Here is a 22,856-nt window from a genome sequence, read left to right as displayed (position 1 = left end):
TTTTTTGTTTGTTTGTTTTTGTTGTTTTTTTATTTAGTATCCCATAGGGACTCATGACGGCAAGCCAGCCCAGGGTCCCACAATGCAGCCCCTGAGCTGTGCTCCCAGGGCCCAGGGGGAGCCATCCTAAGGCCCACCGCACCCAGCAGTGGTCACAACAACCCAAATCCCAAGGTGGAGTGTTGCTGCAACCCCCAAATCTAATCTGGTCTCTGCTGGTCCCCATCCAAGCTCCAGCTTTGCTCAGCCTTCCCACCTGCAGCCTCCCCTAGGCTTTGGGACCCTCAGCGTAGCGCGTGAGTTTGTCCCCTCCGTCCTGGCTCGGCGCTCTCACACTAACTTTGTTTTTTCTCACACTGGACTTCCCGGTCTCGAGACACTGATAGGCCACCTCTGTGGAGTTTGGGCCCCCTCCCCCGGCCTCTGCCCCTGAATGGTCAAGTATGAACACCATCTCTTTAAACGGTTTCCACATCAGAACCGATCCTGCCCTGATTCTACATCCCCCTCCTCCCCTCCTGTCGAGTCTGCTGGCTCTTCAGGCCCACGCTCTCGGCTGGCTGTCTCAGGCTAGTAGAACGGCACCAAAGAAAAGGTCAAGTCCGCAAATCTGTCCCGGCTCCCGCATGTCCCCAGCGACCCCAGGCTGGCCCCACTGGCCATCCCATGACTACTTCATCTACTTGCATTTGCCAGGAACTGGGACATTTGAATAAGGGGAGTAAAAAAAGCAATCGTCTAATTTTGGAACTTCAGGCGCTCCAACAGCTGGTAAGCGGAGATATTTGGGGGGAGAAGACGTCACTCAACTCACACCTCCCAGGAGGCTGCCTGCACAGCCTGCTCAGACAGCCAGCCCCAACCAAACACCACGCCCTTTCAGAGACCAGGAGCGATGCTCAACGCAGCCTGTGCTTTCGCTCAAGATACTGACTTTGTAAATGTTGAGCTGAAAGCCTTATAATAGATGAGACTCAATACAAAGAGAAGTGGGGCACTGCAGGTCTTCAGGGAATTGAAAGAACATAAATGATCAACGCAATGAAACTTGCAAGAGAGGAGAACTTCGACTTACTTCTGCTGAGAGGACCTGGCTTCTCAGTATACTTTTCCCTACATTCTTCATTTCTTCAGGTTCCTTCACAGGAGCCCCATGCATTGCCTATCCTCTTACAATGAAATAGAGAAGAAGGGAATGGGGCAGGGGCAGAGGGGAAGGGCGTGAGTTCTAAGCTACAGAGAGCAGTCTATCTATGGGGCCGGCCAGGGGACTCGTGGAAACCACTCTGCTATGGGGTCCAGTAAAAGGAAAGTACAGTTTGGCAAGTAATACTGGGTCCCAAATGGCAGCTGTTTCCAGTGGCAGGCCAGGCAAACAGGTGGCAATAAGTGCAGCAGGGTGGGAGGGGGTGGGATTCTAAAAAGTAGAAAGGAAGGGACTGATACTTATTTAACTCTTTCCATATGCTAAACGCTATGCCAGGCACTTTGCAGATATTATTTCATTTAACCTCTTGACAATCTCTACCAGAGAGTATATTTTTTTAAGATTTTTTGGTTTTGATGTGGACGATTTTTAAAGTCTTTATTGAATTTGTTACAATATCGCTTCTCTTTTATGTTTTGGTTTTTTGGCCATGAGGCACGTGGGATCTTACTTAGCTCCCCAACCAGGAATTGAACCCACACCCCCTGCATTGGAAGGTGAAGACTTAACCACTGGACCACCAGGGATCCCCCCAGATAGTCCATTTGAAAAATGAGAAAACCTCAAAAATCTAAAAATAGAGTTGCCATATGACCCAGCAATCCCACTCCTGGGCGTATATCAGACAAAACTATAATTCCAAAAGATACTGTTCATTGCAGCACTATTTACAAAAGCCAAGACGTGGAAACAACCTAAATGTCCATCGACAGAGGAATGGATAAAGAAGAGGTGGTTGGTACATATATACAATGGAATACTACTCAGCCATAAAAAAGAATGAAATAATGCCATTTGCAGCAACATGGATGGACCTAGAGATTATCATACTAAGTGAAGCAAGTCAGAAAGAGAAAGACAAATACCATAGGATATTGCTTATATGTGGAATCTAAAATATGATACAAATGAACTTATCTACGAAACAGAAACAGACTCACAGACATAGAGAAGAGACTTGTGGTTGCCAAGGGGGAGAGGGGGTGGGGGAGGGATGGATCGGGAGTCTGGGATTAGCAGATGCAAACTATTACATATAGGATGGATAAACAGCAAGGTCCTACTGTATAGCACAGGGAACTATATTCAATATCCTATAATAAACCATAACGGAAAAGAATATGAAAAAGAATGTGTGTGTGTGTATATATATATATATATATATATATATATATATATATATATATATAAAACTGAGTCACTTTGCTATACAGCAGAAGTTGACAGAACGTTGTAAATCAACTATACTTCAATAAAATTAATTTAACAAAATTTTTAAAAATAAAAATGAGGAAACCAAGATTCAGCAGTCACCCAGTGGGTAAATGACAGGGTTGGAATCTGACCCCAGATCCTGGCCTCAAAGCCCACGGTCTTTCCCTACTATACTAAAGCATATGAGGGGGAGGGATAGATTGGGAGTCTGGGATTGACATGTACCCACTGTTGTATTTAAAACACAAAACCAGCTGGGCCAGCAGCAGCACCAGAGCCAAGATGGCGGCCAGCAGGAGGCTGATGAAGGAGCTTGAAGAAATCCGCAAATGTGGGATGAAAAACTTCCGTAACATCCAGGTTGATGAAGCTAATTTATTGACTTGGCAAGGGCTTATTGTTCCTGACAACCCTCCATATGATAAAGGGGCCTTCAGAATTGAAATCAACTTTCCAGCAGAGTACCCATTCAAACCACCGAAGATCACATTTAAAACGAAGATCTATCACCCGAACATTGATGAAAAGGGGCAGGTCTGTCTGCCGGTAATTAGTGCTGAAAACTGGAAGCCAGCAACCAAAACTGACCAAGTCATCCAGTCCCTCATAGCACTGGTGAACGACCCCCAGCCCGAGCACCCGCTCCGGGCTGACCTAGCTGAAGAATACTCTAAGGACCGTAAAAAATTCTGTAAGAACGCTGAAGAGTTTACAAAGAAATATGGGGAAAAGCGACCTGTGGACTAAAATCTGCCGCGATTGATTCCAGCAAGTGTGAGCAGAGATGCCTAGCAGTGCATTCAGACACCCCACAAAGCAGGACTCTATGGAAAATTGACATGTGCCACCGCCTGGCGTCTGCTTGTGGCAGTTACTAACTTTCTACAGTTTTCTTAATCAAAAGTGGTCTAGGTGACCTGTAAAGAAAGGATTAAAAATTTAAGATGTTCTAAAAAAAAAAAAACAAAAAAAAAAAAACACAAAACCACAAGGACCTACTCTATAGCACAGGGAACTCTGCTCAATACACTATAATAACCTAAATGAGAAAAGAATTTGAAAAAGAATTTTTTTTAACTATTAAAAAAACAAAATAAAATAAAGCATCTGAGAAGTCAGCTAAAGCGGATCCTGGGGACCACAGGGGCTCCAGGGCAGGTACTAATCCTTAGAAGCCAGTCTAGAAAGAGAAAAGCCATTCGCCTCTAACTATAGGACCCAAGTACTCAAGAGTCGCCAGGGCAGAAAGCTAAGGGCTGACCATTAACAATAATATCTCAATGGTTGAGTTATAACGTGGGGCTGCAGCTGCTTGAATTCCTCCTGCCTCAGGTCTGGACTCAACTGTGATTTATAATCTGCCCACTATTTGTCTTCCTTACTAAGCTGTGAGTTCCTTAAGTGTTCTTTGTGTCCACAGCTGGTGGCGCAGCACCTGGCTCCACCAGGGGTAGGCGCTCCGTAAATGATGGTGGGATGTGTGAAGGAATGAATGGATGAATGCGTCCTTCATTGAGGGGCAGCATGGCAGAGACTACTTAATCAGGCAGTGACTGAGCAGACAAGGTATCAAGGGGAAGCTAGAGTCCCCCAGTCCACCGCAGGAACTTCAGCGATCCCTGGTTAGAATTCTCTACTAGGATTCTTTGTACTTCTGAGTGGGTTTGACCACTCAGTTTTTTAAACCCACACACACTTGGATTATTAAGTAAACAAAAAGTTTATTTTTTTCCTACGAATTTAAGGGTGAATTGACTTAATTTTTCACTTCACTCGCTTTTTGTATGTGGCGGGGGGACGGGGGTGGGGGATGGGCACTGTACACAGTGTTAGAGAAGGCCAAGGGAAAGCTCTGGGCTTCTCAGAAGCAACCAGTTCATTGCTTATCCAAGGCCACAAAAAGCCTGGATTCCTAGCATCCTCCTTCTGAGATGTTCCCATGGAAACCATGCTTGGGCTATTCTTGCACAAGGGCAACTTCTAGCACAGTCAGCCCTGGCTCCTGAGAGAATGCAGTGCCTGAGGTGGGAACCAGCAGACAAATTGTGAGAAGGGAAAAGCAAAAAGATTGCTGCTCTACAACCAGAACATACCTCTTCCTCTTCCCTCCTCCCAGGCACCCCGATGGGAAATGCGCCAGCCCCTTAATGACATGAAGCACAGACCTCCCCTGGCCTGAGTGATGGGACAAACAGGCATCTGCCGGGGAAGGCTACAATGTAAATTGCACCCTGTCCTGTCAGCGGAGGAAATGAGACGGGGCTGAGGGGCAGAGAAGGAATCTTGCACAGAGCAATGAATTTGATGCCTTCTGCCACGTGGTCTGATGGTGATCAGGTATAACCAGGACAAGAGGGAAATGATGCTGCTTCCCTGGACAGGGAGACGATATCCATCCCAGCCATCGCCCCACTCCTGGTCCACTGGTTAGTCGTTAAGGCAGGAGCCACTGGAGTTGCCACCTTCGTTCCTAATGCCAGCTCCTTATCTGCTTCCACGCCACCTGCTAGGTGTGTGACCTTGGGACACTGCCTGACCTCTCTAAGCCTCTGCTCCCTTATCTGTCAAATGAGGGTAATGAGATCGGATGCGTAAGGTTCTTGCAAAGGAGGTGATATATGGGAGGTCCTCACCGTATCTCTATAACTGTTTATACGGCACACGCTCAAGCATAAGTTAGACTCTATTGGCAGGATGCAGGGATATCTTGTAGGACATCGGGAGGGGAATAGACCCAGGCCCCTTAAGGGCCCGGAACCAGGAACTGGGACTAAGCGGTCTCTTGTCTCTTGCGCTTTAGACTCTCCGCCTCTATCTGCTCATCAGCTTGCCCCACCTCTCTGTGTGCAGGGGAGAAATGGTCATGCCAGCCGTGACTCCACATAGCCTTCTGACTCATGAGCTCAATATGGGCTAGAAGAGCCTCTGTGCCAGCTGCCAGTTCCAGGAAAATTGTCTCATTCACCCACGCTCAGTCAGGGTTCCCCGCTCTGGTCCATCAGGTGTGACCAGACAAAGCCTGAGGTCACCTCTCTCCCTTTCGCAGTGGGGAATCTCAGAGAAGGGAGCACAGAACGAACAGGCACCCAAAGTATTCTCTGCTTCCTCAAAGTCCTCCTCGGTGGAATTCTCCCAAAATCTCTGGGCAGATGACTCAGCAGGAGGCTGTGGTCCAGACTTTCTCCTAATATATACCCTGTCCTGCATAAGACAGGCTGCGAGCTCCTGGGAGAAACAGAGGGGCCCCACGTGCGCCCATCACGTGGTCACATCATCCGTATGTGAAAGGAGTCAGACAAAGCCGAACTCAGGAACCTCCTTCCTGCTGGTCTAATGTAGGGTGCGGAAATTCAGATCTCACAAATGTGTCCAGATTTTAGCCTCTGGAATATTGAGAGCTTCCCTGGAGCTCTAATGAATGGTGATGATGTAAAACACAAGCTGATGTAAAATATTTCCAGCCTAGTTGCATGCTGGGAGAAAGAAGCATTATTTTATTATACTGGATCTTTTCCCACAAAGTCAAAAGCCATTCTCCCTTGCTGAGTTTAATAAGATTCATCTGTCACCTGGGTTAGAGTCGCTCACGTTTTGGGGCAATTTTTTATCTGTGTTATTATGCCAGCCTCAGAAGAAGGTAGCCCGGAGGATCAATTAGTCCTGTATTGAGAATCCCCTAGGGAAGTGATTCATTCAGTCACTCATTCATTTGACAAATATTTATCGAGTGCCTGTTAGGAGGGTGACAGTGTATTAAGCACTGGATAAAATGGTGGGCAACAGCAGGAAAAATCCTCAGTCGCACGGGGTTCACAGTCTAATGGTGAAACGGGCACTGTGAAAACCGCACAATCAAATCACACCTGTGACAGGTGTTCCGCGGGAGAGAGAACCTGTGTTGTAAGAAGGGGGTCTGTCCCGCTCAGGAAGTTGGCTTCTTTGCCAAGTGATGCTTGAGCTGAGTGATGAATGCTGAGTAGGTGTTCCCAGGAGTCGAGGCGAGGAAAAGGATTGTGACTGGACAAAAGTGCACGTGCCGATGAGTGGAGTGGGGAGTGAGGGTTGTGCACACCTATTAGAATGGCTAACGTCCAAAAAGCCAACCATACCAAACGTTGACAGGGCAACAGGAACTCTCATTCATTGCTGGTGGGAATGCAAAATGGTACAGCCACTTTGGAAGACAGTTTGGGAGTTTCTTACAGAACTAAACAGAATCTTATCATACCATCCAGCAGTTGTGCTCCTTGGTGTTTATACCCAAATGAGTTTAAAACATATGTCTACACGAAAACCTGCACGCGGATATTTACAGCAGCTTTATTCAGAATTGCCAAATCTTGGGAACAACCGAGATGTCCTGCAGTGAGTGAGTGGCACATCCAGACAATGGAATATTATTTGGTGCTAAAAAGACATGAGCTATCAAGCCATGCAAAGACTTGGAGGAAACTCAAATGCATATTACTGAGTGAAAGAAGCCAATCTAAAAGACTTCATACTATATGATTCCAACTATATGACATTCTAGAAAAGGCAAAATTAAGACAATAAAAAGTCAATGCTTGCCAGAGATTGGGCCGATGGCAGTGGGGGATGGAGGGAGGTGGGAGGAGAGAAAAGAGTGATGAATAGGGGAAGCACAGGAAATTTTTAGGGCAGTGAAACTAATCTGTATGATACTTTGAAGGTGGATACATGTCACTATACATCTGTCCAAACCCGTAGAATTCTTTGTACAACATGGGAAAGTGAAACATGATATAAACTATGGACTTTCGTTAATCATAGTGTATCAGCTTTGTTTCATTAATTGTAACAAATGCACCATACCAATGCAAGATGTTAATAACAGAAGTAACTGTAGGGGGGAGGGGTAGTATATGGGAACTTTCTGTACTAGCTGCTCAATTTTGCTGTAAATCTAAAACTTCTAAAACATATTAGTTGAAAAAAAGAGAGCAAACGGACAAATGTTTACTTCTGTATGATAAAAGTGACATCATTTTTTTTCGTATTTGACTATAATCCCATAATTTCAACCTAAGGTTTCATTCTTTATTTTTAAAATTGTTCATTGCATGATTGATACATAAATACTTCCTTCTTGAAAATATGTGAAACACTACAGAAGGAGTTAGAGTCAATCCCATTCCATTCTGGAATGGTAACCATAGATAATTTGGTGAGACACCTTCTGGGTAGTCTCTGTGCCTCTTCTCCGGGTATACCTATACCAATGCACAGTTGTTTTACTTGGAAATGCGTTCATCTAGAAACTTTCTTTAAAGTGACTTAAAGGGGGGTTTGATTTGACTCACACTCCAAGAATTCTGGACGTGAGTTGGTCCTAGAGTTAGCCCAGAAGCTCAGTGACATTAGGTGACACCACTGTCTTGATGATTCCCAGGAGCTTTTATTCCCGTTTGCGACCTCGTGTCTACAAGATGCCTGTACCCTTCCAGGGGTCCACCTGCTACATCTCCGTGTTCAAGGTGGGATGAAGAGGAGAGAACTGCTGTATCTGATCTTTTGATCAGGAAAGCAAAGATTTCCAGAAACCTACCGATAGGCCTCCATATGTTTCACTTGCCAAATGTGTCCCATGGCCACCTCTAGATGCAGTGGAAGCGGAAAGGTAAATGTTTAACTGTTCCAACCATCCAAGGGGATGGCACCGAAGAGGCAGTCTGACAGCTGCTTTGGGATCTATCAACAGCTGTGTCTGACCGAACTGCTAATTTTTTAGTTTGTATATGTTTTTCAAACAATAGTGTATGTCTGAGAGATTCTCTGTCAGTAATTTTAGACCGTTTTTTAAAAACCCAATCTGAGAGACTTTTAATACAATATTTAAACCCATTTTCATTTATTGTAATTATCGATGTACTTAAATTTGTTCCTGATTATCTTTTATGTTTTATACTTACCATGCTTTCTTGTTCTTTATTGTATTTCTTTTCTGACTTTTATTGGATTGCATTTGTCTTCTAATGATTTCTACATTATTATTCTATTTTTCTACGGATATCCTTTAACTTGAAACTCAGTTTTTTCCTATCAAAATCTAGTGCTGATGAGAATATACATCACTACCCAAAATGGGTAGAGGGGAACTAATGACTAAGCTTGGAGGCCCTCCTTATTAAGGATATATTTGCTGTCATTTCGTGGGATTTGGGATAGGAGAAGAAGCAGATGCATGCACTCCCTATGCCATTTCGATCCAATCTTTCTTCTTTATATTATAAGGGGAAAAGCAACTGAGAAAATTATTTCAAAACTAAAAGGTGAGAAGAAAGCAGAAGATGATGCTCAAGGAGAAGGGATGGGTTAGTGATGGGAAAATTTTAGGGTGCAGTTTAGGGGGATTGGAGCTTTTCTAGGGCAACTCAAACTACCCTGTGAAGCTAAATTTCTCTTCCAAGCATACGTTCAGCATTCCTTGTTGTGTCTGGTTTGACACTGGCCAGAAAGAAATGAAAATATAGAGCCTGAAGAGTTAGATGACAGGCTTACTCTCAGGCTAAAGGATCAAGGCCAGAGGCAAGGGGCCGAGTCCCATTTTGAGAGTCACCAGGAATTACCAAGACTGGAGCCAAAGAAAGGCTGTATGTTGATTATTTTAATCAGGTACAGTAAACATGCAGGCACGAAAATGACCATCATGAAGAAAGAAGTCTTTATACTCAGACACCCCTAAAAATAGGCTATATGACATGCCACGCAGGGCCACATGGGGAAGCACCAGGGTCGGTCAGGGGGCAGAGGGAATGAGAAAGAAAGAGCCTTTACTGTGGTTTTTGCAGGAGAGGCAAGGCAGGGGAAGCAGGCTTAGGATGGGCTAGTTTGAATAACTTCAGCAGGCTCTGGGTCACAGGCATCGTCCCTAGTTGTCTAGCACCTGGCCCTGGGATGATTAGGGCAGGCAGACATTGGCTCAGAGGGTGAGAGCAGATGAAGAAGGTGGTTGGAGGGCTGGGGTCTGGATTGGTTGGATTGCTTATGAAAGGGGCACTTGCAGGCATGTCTTTACTAGCTCTAGAAATTGCCCAGACTGGAAGGGACAGTCTCTCCAGGATCAGCAAGCCCTAGATGTCAATGCATCAGAAAATATCAATACTAAAAATTGAAAGGCATGATTTATACGAAAGTCTCAGCTCAAATCGGGAATTGAGGATCAGGGATCACCAACAAGATCAAGGTGCTGACAAACTGGAAGATAAGAAATGGTTGCGTGGGACCCACTGTTCTCTAAAAAGGACCTTAGGGATGCTTTCAAAAGGCTGCCCGCTAATAAGCTAACATCAGCCTTCTATCTTACGTCTAACGTTTTAAAGGCAATTCCTCACGTTCAGAAGCGGAAAAATGTGTCCCAGCTGGAATATCTTACGTCTCAGTTTCCCCACGGCTCACACAAAAAATAAGGGCAAGTCACTGTCCCAAAGATTTTTCTTAATTAGTGAATTTACAGGAAAAAACCTTCACAAGGATAAAACATTGACATTACCTTTAACTGTTACACTTAGCACTTCATCGCCATTCCCATGAATAAAATCACAATCTCCTCAACTATTCCAGGAAAACCCAGACCTAACTCATCTTGCTCCTCTGTGTACACGGCAGTCTGGTTGCCATTAGGTAGTGGATGGAACCACCTCCCCTGCTTCCGAGCTTCCGAGAAGGCAGAAGTGACGGGAAGCTGCCAGGCCTGCAGATGCCAATGTGCAAATCCACCAAAGTGGACCAGCCACGTCCCCTGGGATTGCCAAGTCTGCCAAATCCAGCTGAGACGTTACACAGAGTCCATCGGTGACCGGAAACCCGGCCAGCCTAGAGCCAAACGCGTCTGGTCTAATGAAAAGGCCTTTGGCTGGTGGCACTACATGCAACAAGTACAATCATCTGCGATGGCTGAGAAACTCCCTCATTCCCTTCTTCTGCAGTCTTGGCCGCTGAACTCGGTCCCGAACAAAGAAATGCTGAAGCAGCAGAACAGCTAGGACCCAGGGTTTCCAATTCATAGAGGGCAGGAGAAAGCCGGCTCGGTCAATTCCTTCTCAGCTTCCCATCAGGGAGAGAGGCGACCAAGCCCACGGCTGGGGATTCTCACCTATTTTTATAACCATCAAACATTTGTACAGCCCCTCCGAGCCAGGCACCGGGCAAGGCACTGTGGGCCATGCAAAGAATAAACTCCAGGGGCTTCCCTGGTGGTCCAGTGGTTAAGACTCCACGCTGCCCCTGCAAGGGCACAGGTTCGACCCCTGGTCAGGGAACTAAGATCCCTTATGCTGTGCAGGATATGTTAATTAGCTTGATTGTGGTGATTATTTCACAATGCATAGGTATTTCAAAACATCCAGGGAATTCCCTGGAGGTTCAGTGGTTGGGACTCTCCGCAACCTCACTGCCGACGTCCCGGGTTCAACCTCTGGTCGGGGAACTATGATCCCACAAGCCACGTAGCACAGCCAAAATTTTTAAAAAAGAATAAACTCCAGGCTCTGCCCTTCAAGAACTCATGGCCCAGAAAGGGGATAAGGTCAGCACCTGAGGCTGGGACAGAGAAAGAGAGTCAGAAAAGGCCTCATGGGGGAGCAAGGAGACCCACCCCCAAACCAGCAACCACCTACTGCTGGTTGGACCACACTGTGCTGGAACAAACCACCACCCTCGGGAATTCGGCCTAGTCAGGGGAGCAAAGGAAGGAATGCACCCAAACACTTCCCCGCCGATGCTGTAGGTTCAGTACCTACAGCACGTACGGTGCACAGAAATAGCACAGCGGAGCACCTGAGCTGGGTTTTTAAAACACAGGAAGGATTTCAACAGGGCAGGGAGGAGAGAACATCAGTGTTCTTGCCAGAGGGGGCAGTGGATGCCGAGGCAAAGAGGCGAGGATGCTCAGGGCACATCCAGCTGAGCTCAGCAGAAAGAGCAGCTATGGGAGGGCCTTGAAAACCAGAGTGCAGAGGACAGATGTAGTCAATTGATCCATCAGTCATTTTTTTAAAAATTGGGGTGAAAAGCACATAAAATTTATCATTGTAACCATTTTTAAGGGTACAGTTCAGTCGCGTTAAGTATATTCACACTGTTATGACATGGGTCTCCAGAATTTTTTCAGCCTGCAAAGCTGAAACTCTGCACCCATGAAACAACTACCCTATTCTCCCCCCATTCCCACCCCGGGTAACTCCCATTCTACTTTCTGCCTCTATGAATTTGACTATTCTAGGTACCTTATACAAGTGGAATTATACAGTATTTGTCTTTTTGTGACGGGCTTATTTTACTTAACAGTATCTTCAAGGTTCATCCATGTTATAACCTGTGACGGGATTTTCATCTTTCTTAAGGCTGACTAATATTCCACTGTGTGTATATACCCCATTTGTTTATCCACTCATCTGTCAATGGATACAGGCAGGCTGCTTCCACCTTTTGGCTCTTGAGAATAATGCTGCTACGAATATGGGTGTACAAATCTCTCTCTGAGTCTTTGCTTTCAATCCTTTTGGATATGAAGTGGGATTGCTGGATGATACGGTAGCTCTATTTTTAATTTTTTAAGGAAGCACCGTACTGTTTTCCATAGTGGTTGCACCATTTTACATTCCTGCCAACTGGGCACAAGGGCTCCAATCTATCGACATCCTCGGCAACACTTGTCATTTTTTGTTTTTTCGATAGTCGCCATTCTAGTGTGTGTGAGCATCCTTCAGTCATTTTTGAGTAGGGGCATGATGGAGTCAGAGCTACATGTTGGAGGTTGTCTCTGGCAGCAGCAAAGTCAAGAGGCAGGAGCTGGTCAAGGCTTTGGCAATGGTCAGAGTGTAGGGAGGGACTCCTGACCAGGGCTGGTGGTAAAGGAAAGAAGCAGCTAGACTCAGGGGAGGCAAGAGAGAGGGAAGAGCTAGACGGGACTCAAGTTTCAAGCACAAAAGACCGAGAAAATAGTGATACAATGAGAAAAATAGGAAGCTGGGATGGAGGGCTGCTTGTGGGGAGGTTCTGAGATCGGGCAGGTGCCCGCAGGCGCGAGGTTTGTTGTCAAGGCAGGGCTGATGCCCTGAAGACAGCTCAAGGCTAGACACGATCATGATGTCGTTCCTACGGCACTTTTATGTATATGATCCCCTCCGTGCTCACGACACCTGGTGAGGTGAGTCCAAGCAGGTGTCATTTCCACCAGCTGAGCAATGAGAAAGTATAAATGACAAGCCAAGACCACATGGCATATCAGACAGAATCAGAGCCTGGGTAAGCTCCTGAGTCTGGTTCTATTCCCGTGGCCTCTTTCCTTGAGATAAGACTTGTCCAGGAGCATGGAGGGCTCAATCAGTGGAAGACACATTCATCCGACAAATATTCTTTAAGTGACTGGCAGTGTACTAGGTGTTGATTTACTAGTTATTAAAATCACATAGACATGATCCTCCCATCATGAAGCCTATATTCTTGTAGATGACATAGTAAACGAGTAGGCCTTCTGACAGTTTTCCTAGAAGCCCAAAGAATTCCTCAGGAGAAGTGTCCCAAGGCGAATCTTTGCCTCCAGAACGGAAGCTGCTCTGCCAGGTCTGTCATGTTAACTCAAGATGGACCACGTGCAGACTTAACGCACTGTATCCAAGACAACAGCAAAGGAGGGCATTGCCTAGAACGAGTCCTTAAAATATCTAGGCACAAAAGGTACTTCTGGTTGACTTTCAGGGAAAACATTATTCTTTTCTCTCTATTCTCTTTTTTTACTCAAAACTCATCAGCAAAAGGCTGTCTTCTTCACTCAGTACCAATAATCCATGTCTACAGAGGAGGTTGCCAGCATACCCACGTCCATAGCAGCATTATCCACGACAGTCAAAAGGTGGGGCCACCTAAATATCGATCAACATGAATGGGTAAACAAAATGTGATACATACGCACGCTGGAATGCTATTCAGCCTTGAAAAGGAAGGAAATACTGACACGTGCTACAATATGGATAAACCTTGGAGACATTATGCTAAGAGAACTAAGCCTGTCACAAAAAGACAAATATTGCATGATTCCACTTACATGAGGTACTTAAGTGTAGCCACATTCAGAGAGACAGAAAGTAGAATACTAGTTACCAGGAGCTGGGGGAAGGGAAAATGAGAGTTATAAGAATGGGTACAGAGTTTCAGTTGGGGAAGATGAAAAATTTCGGGAGATAAATGGTGGTGATGGATATTGTGAACGTATGTACTACCACTGAACCATATACTTAAAATGACTAAAATGATACATTTTATGTGTTGTATATTTTATCACTATACATACATATTTTTAAAAAAAGGTTTCAGGCTTCCCTGGTGGCACAGTGGTTAAGAATCCGCCTGCCAATGCAGGGGACGCGGGTTCGAGCCCTGGTCCGGGAAGATCCCACATGCCGCGGAGCGGCTGAGCCCGTGCGCCACAACTACTGAGCCTGTGCTCTGGAGCCCGCGAGCCACAAATACTGAGCCCGCGTGTCACAACTACTGAAGCCCGTGCACCTAGAGCCCATGTTCCACAACAAGAGAAACCACCATGATGAGAAGCCCGCGCACCGCAACGAAGAGTAGACCCCACTCGCTGCAACTAGAGAAAGCCTGAGCTCAGCAACGTAGACCCATCGCAGCCAAAAATAAATAAGTAAAATAAATATTTTAAAAATAAAATTAAAAATTAAAAAAAGGTTTCCATGCTGCCAGTAGGAAAGCTGGCAAACAAACCTCTTCTCCATCTTGAGGGACTTAGTCTCATCATCTTTAATAAGTGGGGCTGACTAGAGGCTTCTGGGTCTGCGGTCTGATGTTTCCATGGTAACCACAACAAGCAGATGCCTGGCGAGCAGGATTTCACCATCAAAGCAACAGGGTTCACCTTACTGGTCTCCCTCCCATCCGCTCCATTCTCTAAATTGCTACACAGAGAGCTAAAAATCTGTCGGATGTGCCTCTCTCCCTCTCACGCCATCACTCAGGTGCTCTAAAGCTCAGTTATTCCAGCATGCCATGCTGGAGTTTATTCCCACATGCTCTTCTCTCCATTCTAGAACACCTTGTCCTTCTCATGCCCCACTCCCCCAGCATGTTCCTTTACTAGCTCTTCCCTCTCTTTCCAATTCTTCAGGGCTCAGCTGCCATGTCCCTTCCTCCAGGAAGCCTCCCTCTCCTGACTGCCCGGATGACATTACATCCTCTGTTACATGTTCCCGTGGCACCCTGCCTCCTCCCAGGGGAAGACATTCATGGAACAAACCACAGTGAGGGTGAGGGTGAGAAAAGTAGGCAGTAAGAGAGGGGAGAGTCATCCCAGATGCCTTTTATTAAAATTAGAGAGAAGCCTGTAAGCATTAGGGACTTTGGACTCAGAACCCATCAGACCGGAAACCCCAGATCTCCTTCTCGGGAGTTGTGTGACCGTAACCAAGTTACTTAACTGCTTCAAGTCTGTTTCCTCTTCTGCAAAGCTGAGATAAAATTTCCTAACTCTCAGGGCTGTTGAAAAGTTGAAGGGAAGTGGCATATCCCAGCAGCTCTAGTCTGGGGTCATTCCCCGCCAGTCAAACGTCCTCAGCCCTCCTTACCTAATACCTGATTTCCTGCCTGCACTCTGCTTCCTCCCCAGCTCAATTCCCAGACTGCAGCCAGAGCATCTTTCTAAACTGCACAAGTGATAACCCTCTGCTTGCCTGGAGTCATTCTGCATTGACTCCAGGAGAAAATCTACACTCATAGTTGGTCCCCTGCTGTGCTCTCTGGCCTCATATTTCTCTACTGCCCCCTACGGCCTGAGTTCTAGCCACACGGAGTTTCAGCTCAGGCTCTCTCCTGCCTGTGGGTCATCGCACCCATTTCTTCCTCCATGTGAAACACCATCCGCAATCCCACGCTTTGCCTGACAACACTTACTTGTCCTCAGGTCACTTCTGTGAAGCCCCACCCGGCCTCTACCGCTTGCATGCACAGCCCCATAGAACTCTATGATTTTCATCGTCCTGCCCATTATTGCATTTTTTGTGTGCATTACAATTTTTTTTTAAACTGGCTTTACCAGTTTCATTAATGTATAATTGACATACAATAAACTGCACACATTTAAGTATACAATTTGATTAGCTCTGACATGGACACACCCGTGAAAGAATCACCACACTCAAGATAATAAATTTAGGGACTTCCCTGGTGGTCCAGTGGTAAAGAATACGCCTTACAATGCAGGGGACGCAGGTTCAATCCCTGGTCAGGGAACTAAGGTCCCACATGTCACGGGGCAACTAAGCCTGAGCGCCACAACGACTGAGCTTGCGCGCCTCAACTACAGAGTCTGCTTGCCATGAACTACAGAGCCTTCGTGCCCTGGAGCCTGTGCACCACAACTAGAGAAGAGAAAACTCGCGCACCACAACTAGAGAGAAGCAATGAAGAGCACGCACGCCTCAATGAAGATCCCGTGTGCCGCAACTAAGACCCAATGCAGCCAAAAAATAAATAAATAAATCTTTAAAAAATGATAATAAATTTATCTATCAGCCCCTCAGATTTCTTTGTTGTCCTCTGATAATCTCTTCCTCCTGCCCTCTCCAACCCTTCTCTCATTTTCAGGCAACCACCGATTGGCTCTGTCACCATATATTAGTTAGCATTTTCTAGAATTTTATATAAATGTAATCATACACTATATGATCTCTTTTCCCTGGCTTTTTTTACCCGGTGTAATTATTTTGAGATTCATCCATGTAACAGCAGTAGTACGTCCTTTTTTTATTGTTGAGCAGTATTCTACTGTATGCATATAATACAGTCTGTTTATCCATTTATCTGCTGATGGACATTTGTGTTGTTTCCTGTCTGTATGAGTGTATGCTTTCATTTCTCCTGGGTAAATATGTAGAAGTGCAATGGCTGTATTATATGGCAGAATATGTTCAACTTTTTTAACAAACTGTCAAACTGTTTTCCAAAAGGGGTTGTATCATTTTACATTCTCACCAGTAAAGTATGAGAGTTCCAATCGCTCTACATTCTTGTCAATACTTGGTACGGTCAATCCTTTTAATTCTAGCCATTGGAATAGGTGTATGATGGTATCTCTTATTGTGGTTTTAAGTTGCATTTTCCTAATGATTAATGATGCTGAGCATCTTTTCACGTGCTTATTTGCCATCCACACAGCTTGTTTGGTGAAGTCTCCAAGAAATTTTAAAAGAAAACAAATTGTAAAAACTAAACCTGTTAGGGAAATCTTTTCATGAACGTAATTTCTACTCTTTACTCCACTATTTAAAGTGGAATATCTATAATTTTTCACATTTAAAAATTGTGGTAGGGCTTCCCTGGTGGGGCCGTGGTTGAGAGTCCGCCTGCCGATGCAGGGGACACGGGTTCGTGCCCCAGTCCGGGAAGATCCCACATGCCGCGGAGCGGCTGGGCCCGTGAGCCATGGCCGCTGAGCCTGCGCGTCCGGAGCCTGTGCTCCGCAACGGGAGAGGCCACAACAGGGAGAGGCCCGCGTACCGCAAAAAAAGAAATTGTGGTAAAATATACACAACATAAAATTTACCACTTTAACTGTTTTTAAGTGTACAGTTCAGTGGCATTAAGTACATCCACATTGTCGTGCAACCATCACCACCATCCGTCTCCAGAACTTTTTTCATCATCCCAAATTGAAACCCCCTACCCATTAAAAACTAACTCCTCGTTTCTCCCCACTCCTCCCAGCCCCTGGCAACCAACATTCTGCTTTCTGTCTCTATGAACTTGACTACCCTGGGCACCTCAAATGAATCAGACAACACTTGTCCTTTTGTGACTGACTTACTTCACTTAGCATAACGTCTTCAAGTTCATCCATGTTGTAGACGTGACAGCATTTCCCCCTTTTCAAGGCTGAATAATATTCTTTTGTATGTATATACCACGTTTTGTTTATCTATTCACCCATCAGTGACCACTTGGGTTTGCTTCCGCTTTTTGACTATTGTGAATAACGCTGCTATGAACATGGGTATACAGATGTCTGAATCCCTTATTAATTGCATTTTTAATTTTTAAATGTAATTTTAATTAATTGCATTTTAATGGTTGTATACTACATTGCCTACAACAGTGCCTGACACACAGCAAGCATTTAATAAATATATATGAAATTGACAGCTAGACAAGCGAATGCATGAGTGAATCCCAAATTGGACATCAACTCAGACAGAGCTGTGTCATTTGTCCTGTGGGTGCCAGTCCCAGTGTCCTAATGTCAGGATGCTGCATCAGTTAAGAAACTGATCTCTTTGGGTCCCATCCAAGAAGGGAGGAAAACACTTCCCCGGCTTTAATTTGTCACCCTTGCCTCTGCTTGATGTCCCACGGGAGGCTCAGCTGCCTGAGGTCTCTGGGTTAGTCACAAGATACTCACTCGGGGGGAGGCATAGCTGAGGCTATTCTTTCCTCTGAGACATCTGAGGAACTACTCACTACATTCTGTCCCATGGAATAATAATGACATTAAAAGCTAACATTTTTGTGTGCTTACCCTGGGCCGGTGCTTTAGAAGCGTTAACTCATTTCATTGTCAAGTAACCCTGAATTAGGCACTGTAAGACTCCTCACTTCACAAAACAAAAAGCAAAAGCGCAGACAAGTTCATTAACTTGCCCATGGTCACCCAGCTAGTAAATGGCAGAGCCAGAGTTTGAATCCAGGCACTCTTGACTCCAGAACCTACCAGGCAGAAGAAAAAGGCACAACCAACCACTCAGGCTGAGAGCAGTTTTCATTTAGTTATGTTGAAGTTAAGCAGAGTCCCTCTAAAATGTTTCTCTCTAAGCCTGAATAATATTTATCGAATACATTTTGGAAAACACATTAAAAAATGTTAAGTCAGGGCTTCCCTGGTGGCGCAGTGGTTGGGAGTCCACCTGCTGATGCAGGGGACACGGGTTCGTGCCCCGGACCGGGAAGATTCCACATGCCGCAGAGCGGCTGGGCCCGTGAGCCATGGCCGCTGAGCCTGCGCGTCCGGAGCCTGTGCTCCGCAACGGGAGAGGCCACAACAGTGAGAGGCCCGCGTACCGCAAAAAAAAAAAAAAGTTAAGTCAAATAATCCCACCAAAAAGATAACCACTCAACATATTGGATGTTTCCTCCCCATTTCTTCTCCTTACTTACATACTTGAATTTAGCTGATATGATGACTGTCTTCATTCTCTTAAGAAAGAGGCAACAGTCCCCCCGTCTTGATACATCTGCCATTGGCACCCATTCCTCCTGCTTAATTCTCTTCTATAGGTCTCCATTGTATTCCTGCCAAATGATGCAAAACAAGGGGGACGTTAATTTGTAGTAATAATGATGGCCTTTGACACTGAGTGCTGGCAAGCTCTGTGCTGAGGAAGCACTTCTGTATGTTATCTCATGTAGTTCTCACTGTAGCAGAACTGTATTAGATGGGCACATTAAGTTCATTTTAGTGATGAGGAATCTGAGACTAAAAATTTAGCATGTGCCTCTTCCTCTTACCTTTTCATTCCTGAATAACTTGGTCCTAAAGCCATTGGGTGAAGCCTAGAAAAACAGGTGTCCACATGGGGGTTGGAGGGGTTTAGACTGGGATGTCGGGCCTCCACTTCACCCCAAGCAGGTGGAAAGGACATCTGCATGAGGCTAGAAGGGCAGCTAAGTTTGATACTGAGCAAGACCCTGTGGGGCTCCTGGGCACAAAAGCCCTTCTTGTCCCCCATTTCTTTGATTACAGGCATTTGCTTCACTCAGCCTCCATGACTTTCCCTGAGTTCCAATAGGCAGGTTCAAACAGTTGTTGATCAGGGAAGGGAGGGGTTGGGAGACAAGGGAGGAACAGTCAAGAGAAACAATAGTGCAGCCTCGGGGCAGGGTCCTGGTTCCCCATCAAGGAATACACATAACAATATCTTTGAGCTGTTTTGCAGATACTGAAACCCCAACTAAGTGGAGAAGTTAACGGTTGACAATGGTATGCTGCCCACAAGCATGTAGACCCCAGACCCAGTTGGAACCAGAAGGTTTATGATGCCGACTCCCACTTACCTCCCCACCAACCAATCAGAAAAGTGTCCATGAGCTGATCATGCCCTCTTTGAACCATTACTGTAAATCTCCTCACTACCCCCTCCAGGTCAGGACACATGGTTTTGAGGGCATTAGCCCACTGCGGCCCCCTTTGCCTGACAAAGCAATAAAGCTATTCTTTTCTACTTCACCCAAAACTCCGAGATTCAATTTGGTGTTGGGGTACAGAGGCTGGATTTGACTTCAGGTTCAGGGGGTGACAGTGTGAGGTCCCAGACACTGAGGAGGGTGGGAGAACCCACGGGGGTATTAAGGAGTGCCCCAGTGTGGGATGTTAAAACCCAAGCATGTGGAGGACAGAGTCCAAGCAGGAAGGAGGGGGTGTGGCACAGAGTATCAGATCCTGAAAAGGGTGAGGAAGGCAACTGTGTGTGAGTGAGGTGCTGGAGTTCAAGGGGGTGAGGATGCCATCCATAGAGGGAAGGGGTACCTGTGGCAATGGGAATCAGTTACATAAAAAGGGGGTGATCAGTAAGTAGCCATATTACAGATAATGTAAACCAGATTTCTCCCTGTTGGAGAAAAGAGTTACAAATAAAGAAAGGGAGAAAACTAGAATGAATCTTTTGATGCCAGACTGGAACTGGAGGTATTGGTGTGAGCTCATTCTTTTCACCAGTACCTTTCAATACAGAAATAAATATATATGTACAGATGCAAATATACAAATGTATCCTCGTGTATATCCCTAGCTCTGTCCACTGAGAAAGCACGGGAGTTGCAACACTCCAACTGTAACAAGCACACCTACCACCCTAATCTTGGTTTCTAAATCATTCTCTGCTAAAAAGAATTGGTGCTGCTAGGACAAATGGCTCAGAGTACAAAATGTGCCTAGAATATTCTTATACTATTCTTACAAGAAGTAAGGAAATGCTTAAAGGTTGATGGGAACATTTCAAAAGGACATAAATGCAGATATACCTGGTAGCATCTCTGCCACCAGGAAACTCACATTTCAGATAAGGAGCTAAGGTTCAGAAACATAAAACAGTGGCAGGCACTCATGATCATATATAAACACGTGAAATGACTCTGAATGCTATTTGAGCTCACAGAACAAGCAAGGCTGGACCTGTCAGGGAAGGACTGGAGATGGAGGTGGGGCTGCACTAAACCCTGAGGATGAGAAGGATTGACTGCAGTGGGAGAGAATATTCTAGGTGTGTGCATGGGGAGGGGGGTATCCTGAGAGCAGGTATAAAGATATAAATGAGCTTGCTGAAGAGAGGGGCAGAGGTAATGCTAAGAAGGACGGTGGGCAGGAGACAATGGCCTGGCCACAATGAAGAGGGGCCGCACTCAGAGTTGCCACTAGGTTTCACTGGGTATTTCAGCGACATCAAGAGCTGACTGCTCAGCCTCCCATTATGTAAATCTCTGCGGAAAGAGCTTACCTCCAAGAATGAGCCTGTCATCAAAGCAGAGCCCACCTGGAGAAGGAAACGAAGGTGGGAGCCAGGTTCAGGAGCGTTGGGTTGACTACTGCTCGTAGGAGAGAGGAAAGAAGGTGCACTTATTTGCATTTATGGCCACATTCTGTGGCTCAGCCCTGACTGTCCCATTACTCAAGCTACTTCCTAAATCACAGTCCCACAAGGGGAAGCTTCACCTGTCCTGGCCATTGTCCAGGGCATTCACACAGCCCACCCTGCCCCTGTCATGGGAGTGTCATGACATCTCTCCCTGCCAAGTCCGCCACACCTCTGTACCTTCCTCCTCCCCTCCCTTTGGGCTCTTCCACCCTCCCCACCAGGCCCTTCCATGTTGCTTCAGCCATGCCAGAGCACTGATCTCACTGGGAGGCTGCACCCACTCCCATGCCACAAAAATGACCGTCCCACCCACCACTGCCTTGTCGTGGGAGGAGCTATTTAAGATGGCACCTAACCTAAGGGAAGCTAAACAGCCGGTATTCTCACTCCCGGGATACAGGTGGAGAAACTGAGTCATGGAAACTCCTGGCCAAGGCCTTCTCAACTCCTCCGCGACTCAGCGAGGTCAAAATTCCACAAAGCCCAAGGCACAAAGGCCAGTCACCCAGCCCTGGCTTTATCATGGACACGGGGCCTGGCTGGTGCCAGAGGTTTGGCCCAGGGCTCAGCAGTGACAGCTCTGGGATCCCCCGCCTCTCAGATCTATGACGTTGAATCCTGAACCCAGCATAGACTTGCAAATCAAGGAATTCTGGCTGAAGATAATCTGGATGGTTCTATATCCCTTTGAGAGAGAGAAAGTCACCAGCTGTGTGTGTCTGTCCATTCTAATACAATCAGTACCCGTAAACGCCCTCTGTCGTGCTAGGTAAGGATCCCCCACGAAGCCTAAGCAAGTTGAGACCATAGTCCTAAGGGGTGTGCATCTCAGAAGCAGACGGTGGCTCAGGCCAGGCGCCTATCCTTTTGACTCTTAAGACATCTATTCTGTTGAACTCTATTTGGCTCCTAGCTGTGTTTGTAACATGTCCAGCAAAGCCTCACAAGTTCACTTTCTTCTCCTTCCAGGAGGGAAAAGGACTAAGTTTATTAAGCAGAGCCATGCTGGGAACTGCTCTAGTTTCACATACATTATAAATCTTCACAACAGTGAGCTACTGTCTCACCTACAGATGAGGACTTGAAGGCCCAGAAGGGAAGGGCTACCTCCGCGGGTCACTCCGCAGGCACTGGACGGGCCGGGACCTTTCCGGCTCGCCTCGCACTCCTCCAGCCCTCGACCCCAGCAGGCCCGTGCCCCCATCATCGCATTCGCTCGGCCTGGAGCACCCACATCTCCACTGGCCAGATCGCCCCCGTCTTTCAAGGCTCACGCCTCCTCCGCCCTGACCCTCGCAAACCCCGAGGTCAGACCCCCTTCAAGGGGCCTCTGCCCTTTGAGAGGGGGACCCCTCTCCCGGGGTCCTCATGGTGACCTTGTACTCCAGTTCCACAGCCCACAAACCCGCACCACGCCCACGGGAGGTCCCGCTGTGGGTCACTGAGAAACCCCACCTCTCCGCCCCGCCAACTAGCGCCGGGGACACGACCCCGACGTCCCTCGCCTCCCACGCGGGGCAGCAGCCAAGGGAGGGAAGGGCGGCGGCTGTGAGAACAGCCGGCCCGGGAAGAAGCCACATGCCCAGATACGTGGTGTGACCGGAAACCTCCTGGCGCGGCGACGCAAGGCGCCAAAGCTCTGCGGGCGGCTGCAAACCCGCCCCCGGCCTGGCGCCCCCGCGGGCCCTTCCCTCTCCCGCGCCCCCTCCTCCTGCACCTCAGGCTCTGCCTCTTCCCCTACTGGACCAGAGAGGATTCACCAGGGACACTGTCCTCAG

At 46.7% G+C, this 22,856-nt stretch overlaps 1 protein-coding gene and 1 long non-coding RNA gene across 3 annotated transcripts in view; one reads left to right on the top strand and one right to left on the bottom strand.

The window, feature by feature from the left end:
- LOC132427565 (uncharacterized) overlaps positions 1-22,733 on the bottom strand; it is a 47,701-nt gene extending 24,968 nt beyond the window's left edge. The window contains exons 1-3 of one of the 2 annotated variants that reach the window (XR_009519932.1): positions 22,146-22,733; positions 20,941-21,028; positions 18,605-18,739 (exon numbers count right to left, since the gene is read on the bottom strand). This is a non-coding gene — a long non-coding RNA (uncharacterized lncRNA). The remainder of the gene's footprint in view (positions 1-18,604; positions 18,740-20,940; positions 21,029-22,145) is intronic. The other variant, XR_009519933.1, reaches the window with a different exon arrangement.
- On the top strand, positions 2,687-3,367 carry LOC132426792 (ubiquitin-conjugating enzyme E2 L3). The gene has a single exon (XM_060013594.1). It carries the CDS (start codon positions 2,705-2,707, stop codon positions 3,167-3,169), a length of 465 nt encoding a protein of 154 aa, XP_059869577.1. The 5' UTR covers positions 2,687-2,704; the 3' UTR covers positions 3,170-3,367.
- Positions 22,734-22,856: the final 123 nt, after the last annotated feature.

Source organism: Delphinus delphis, chromosome 6 (assembly GCF_949987515.2).
Source record: "Delphinus delphis chromosome 6, mDelDel1.2, whole genome shotgun sequence".
Taxonomy (NCBI): domain Eukaryota; kingdom Metazoa; phylum Chordata; class Mammalia; order Artiodactyla; family Delphinidae; genus Delphinus; species Delphinus delphis.
The sequence above is the reverse complement of the archived record's forward strand: the minus strand, read 5'-3'. Positions and strand labels throughout refer to the sequence as shown.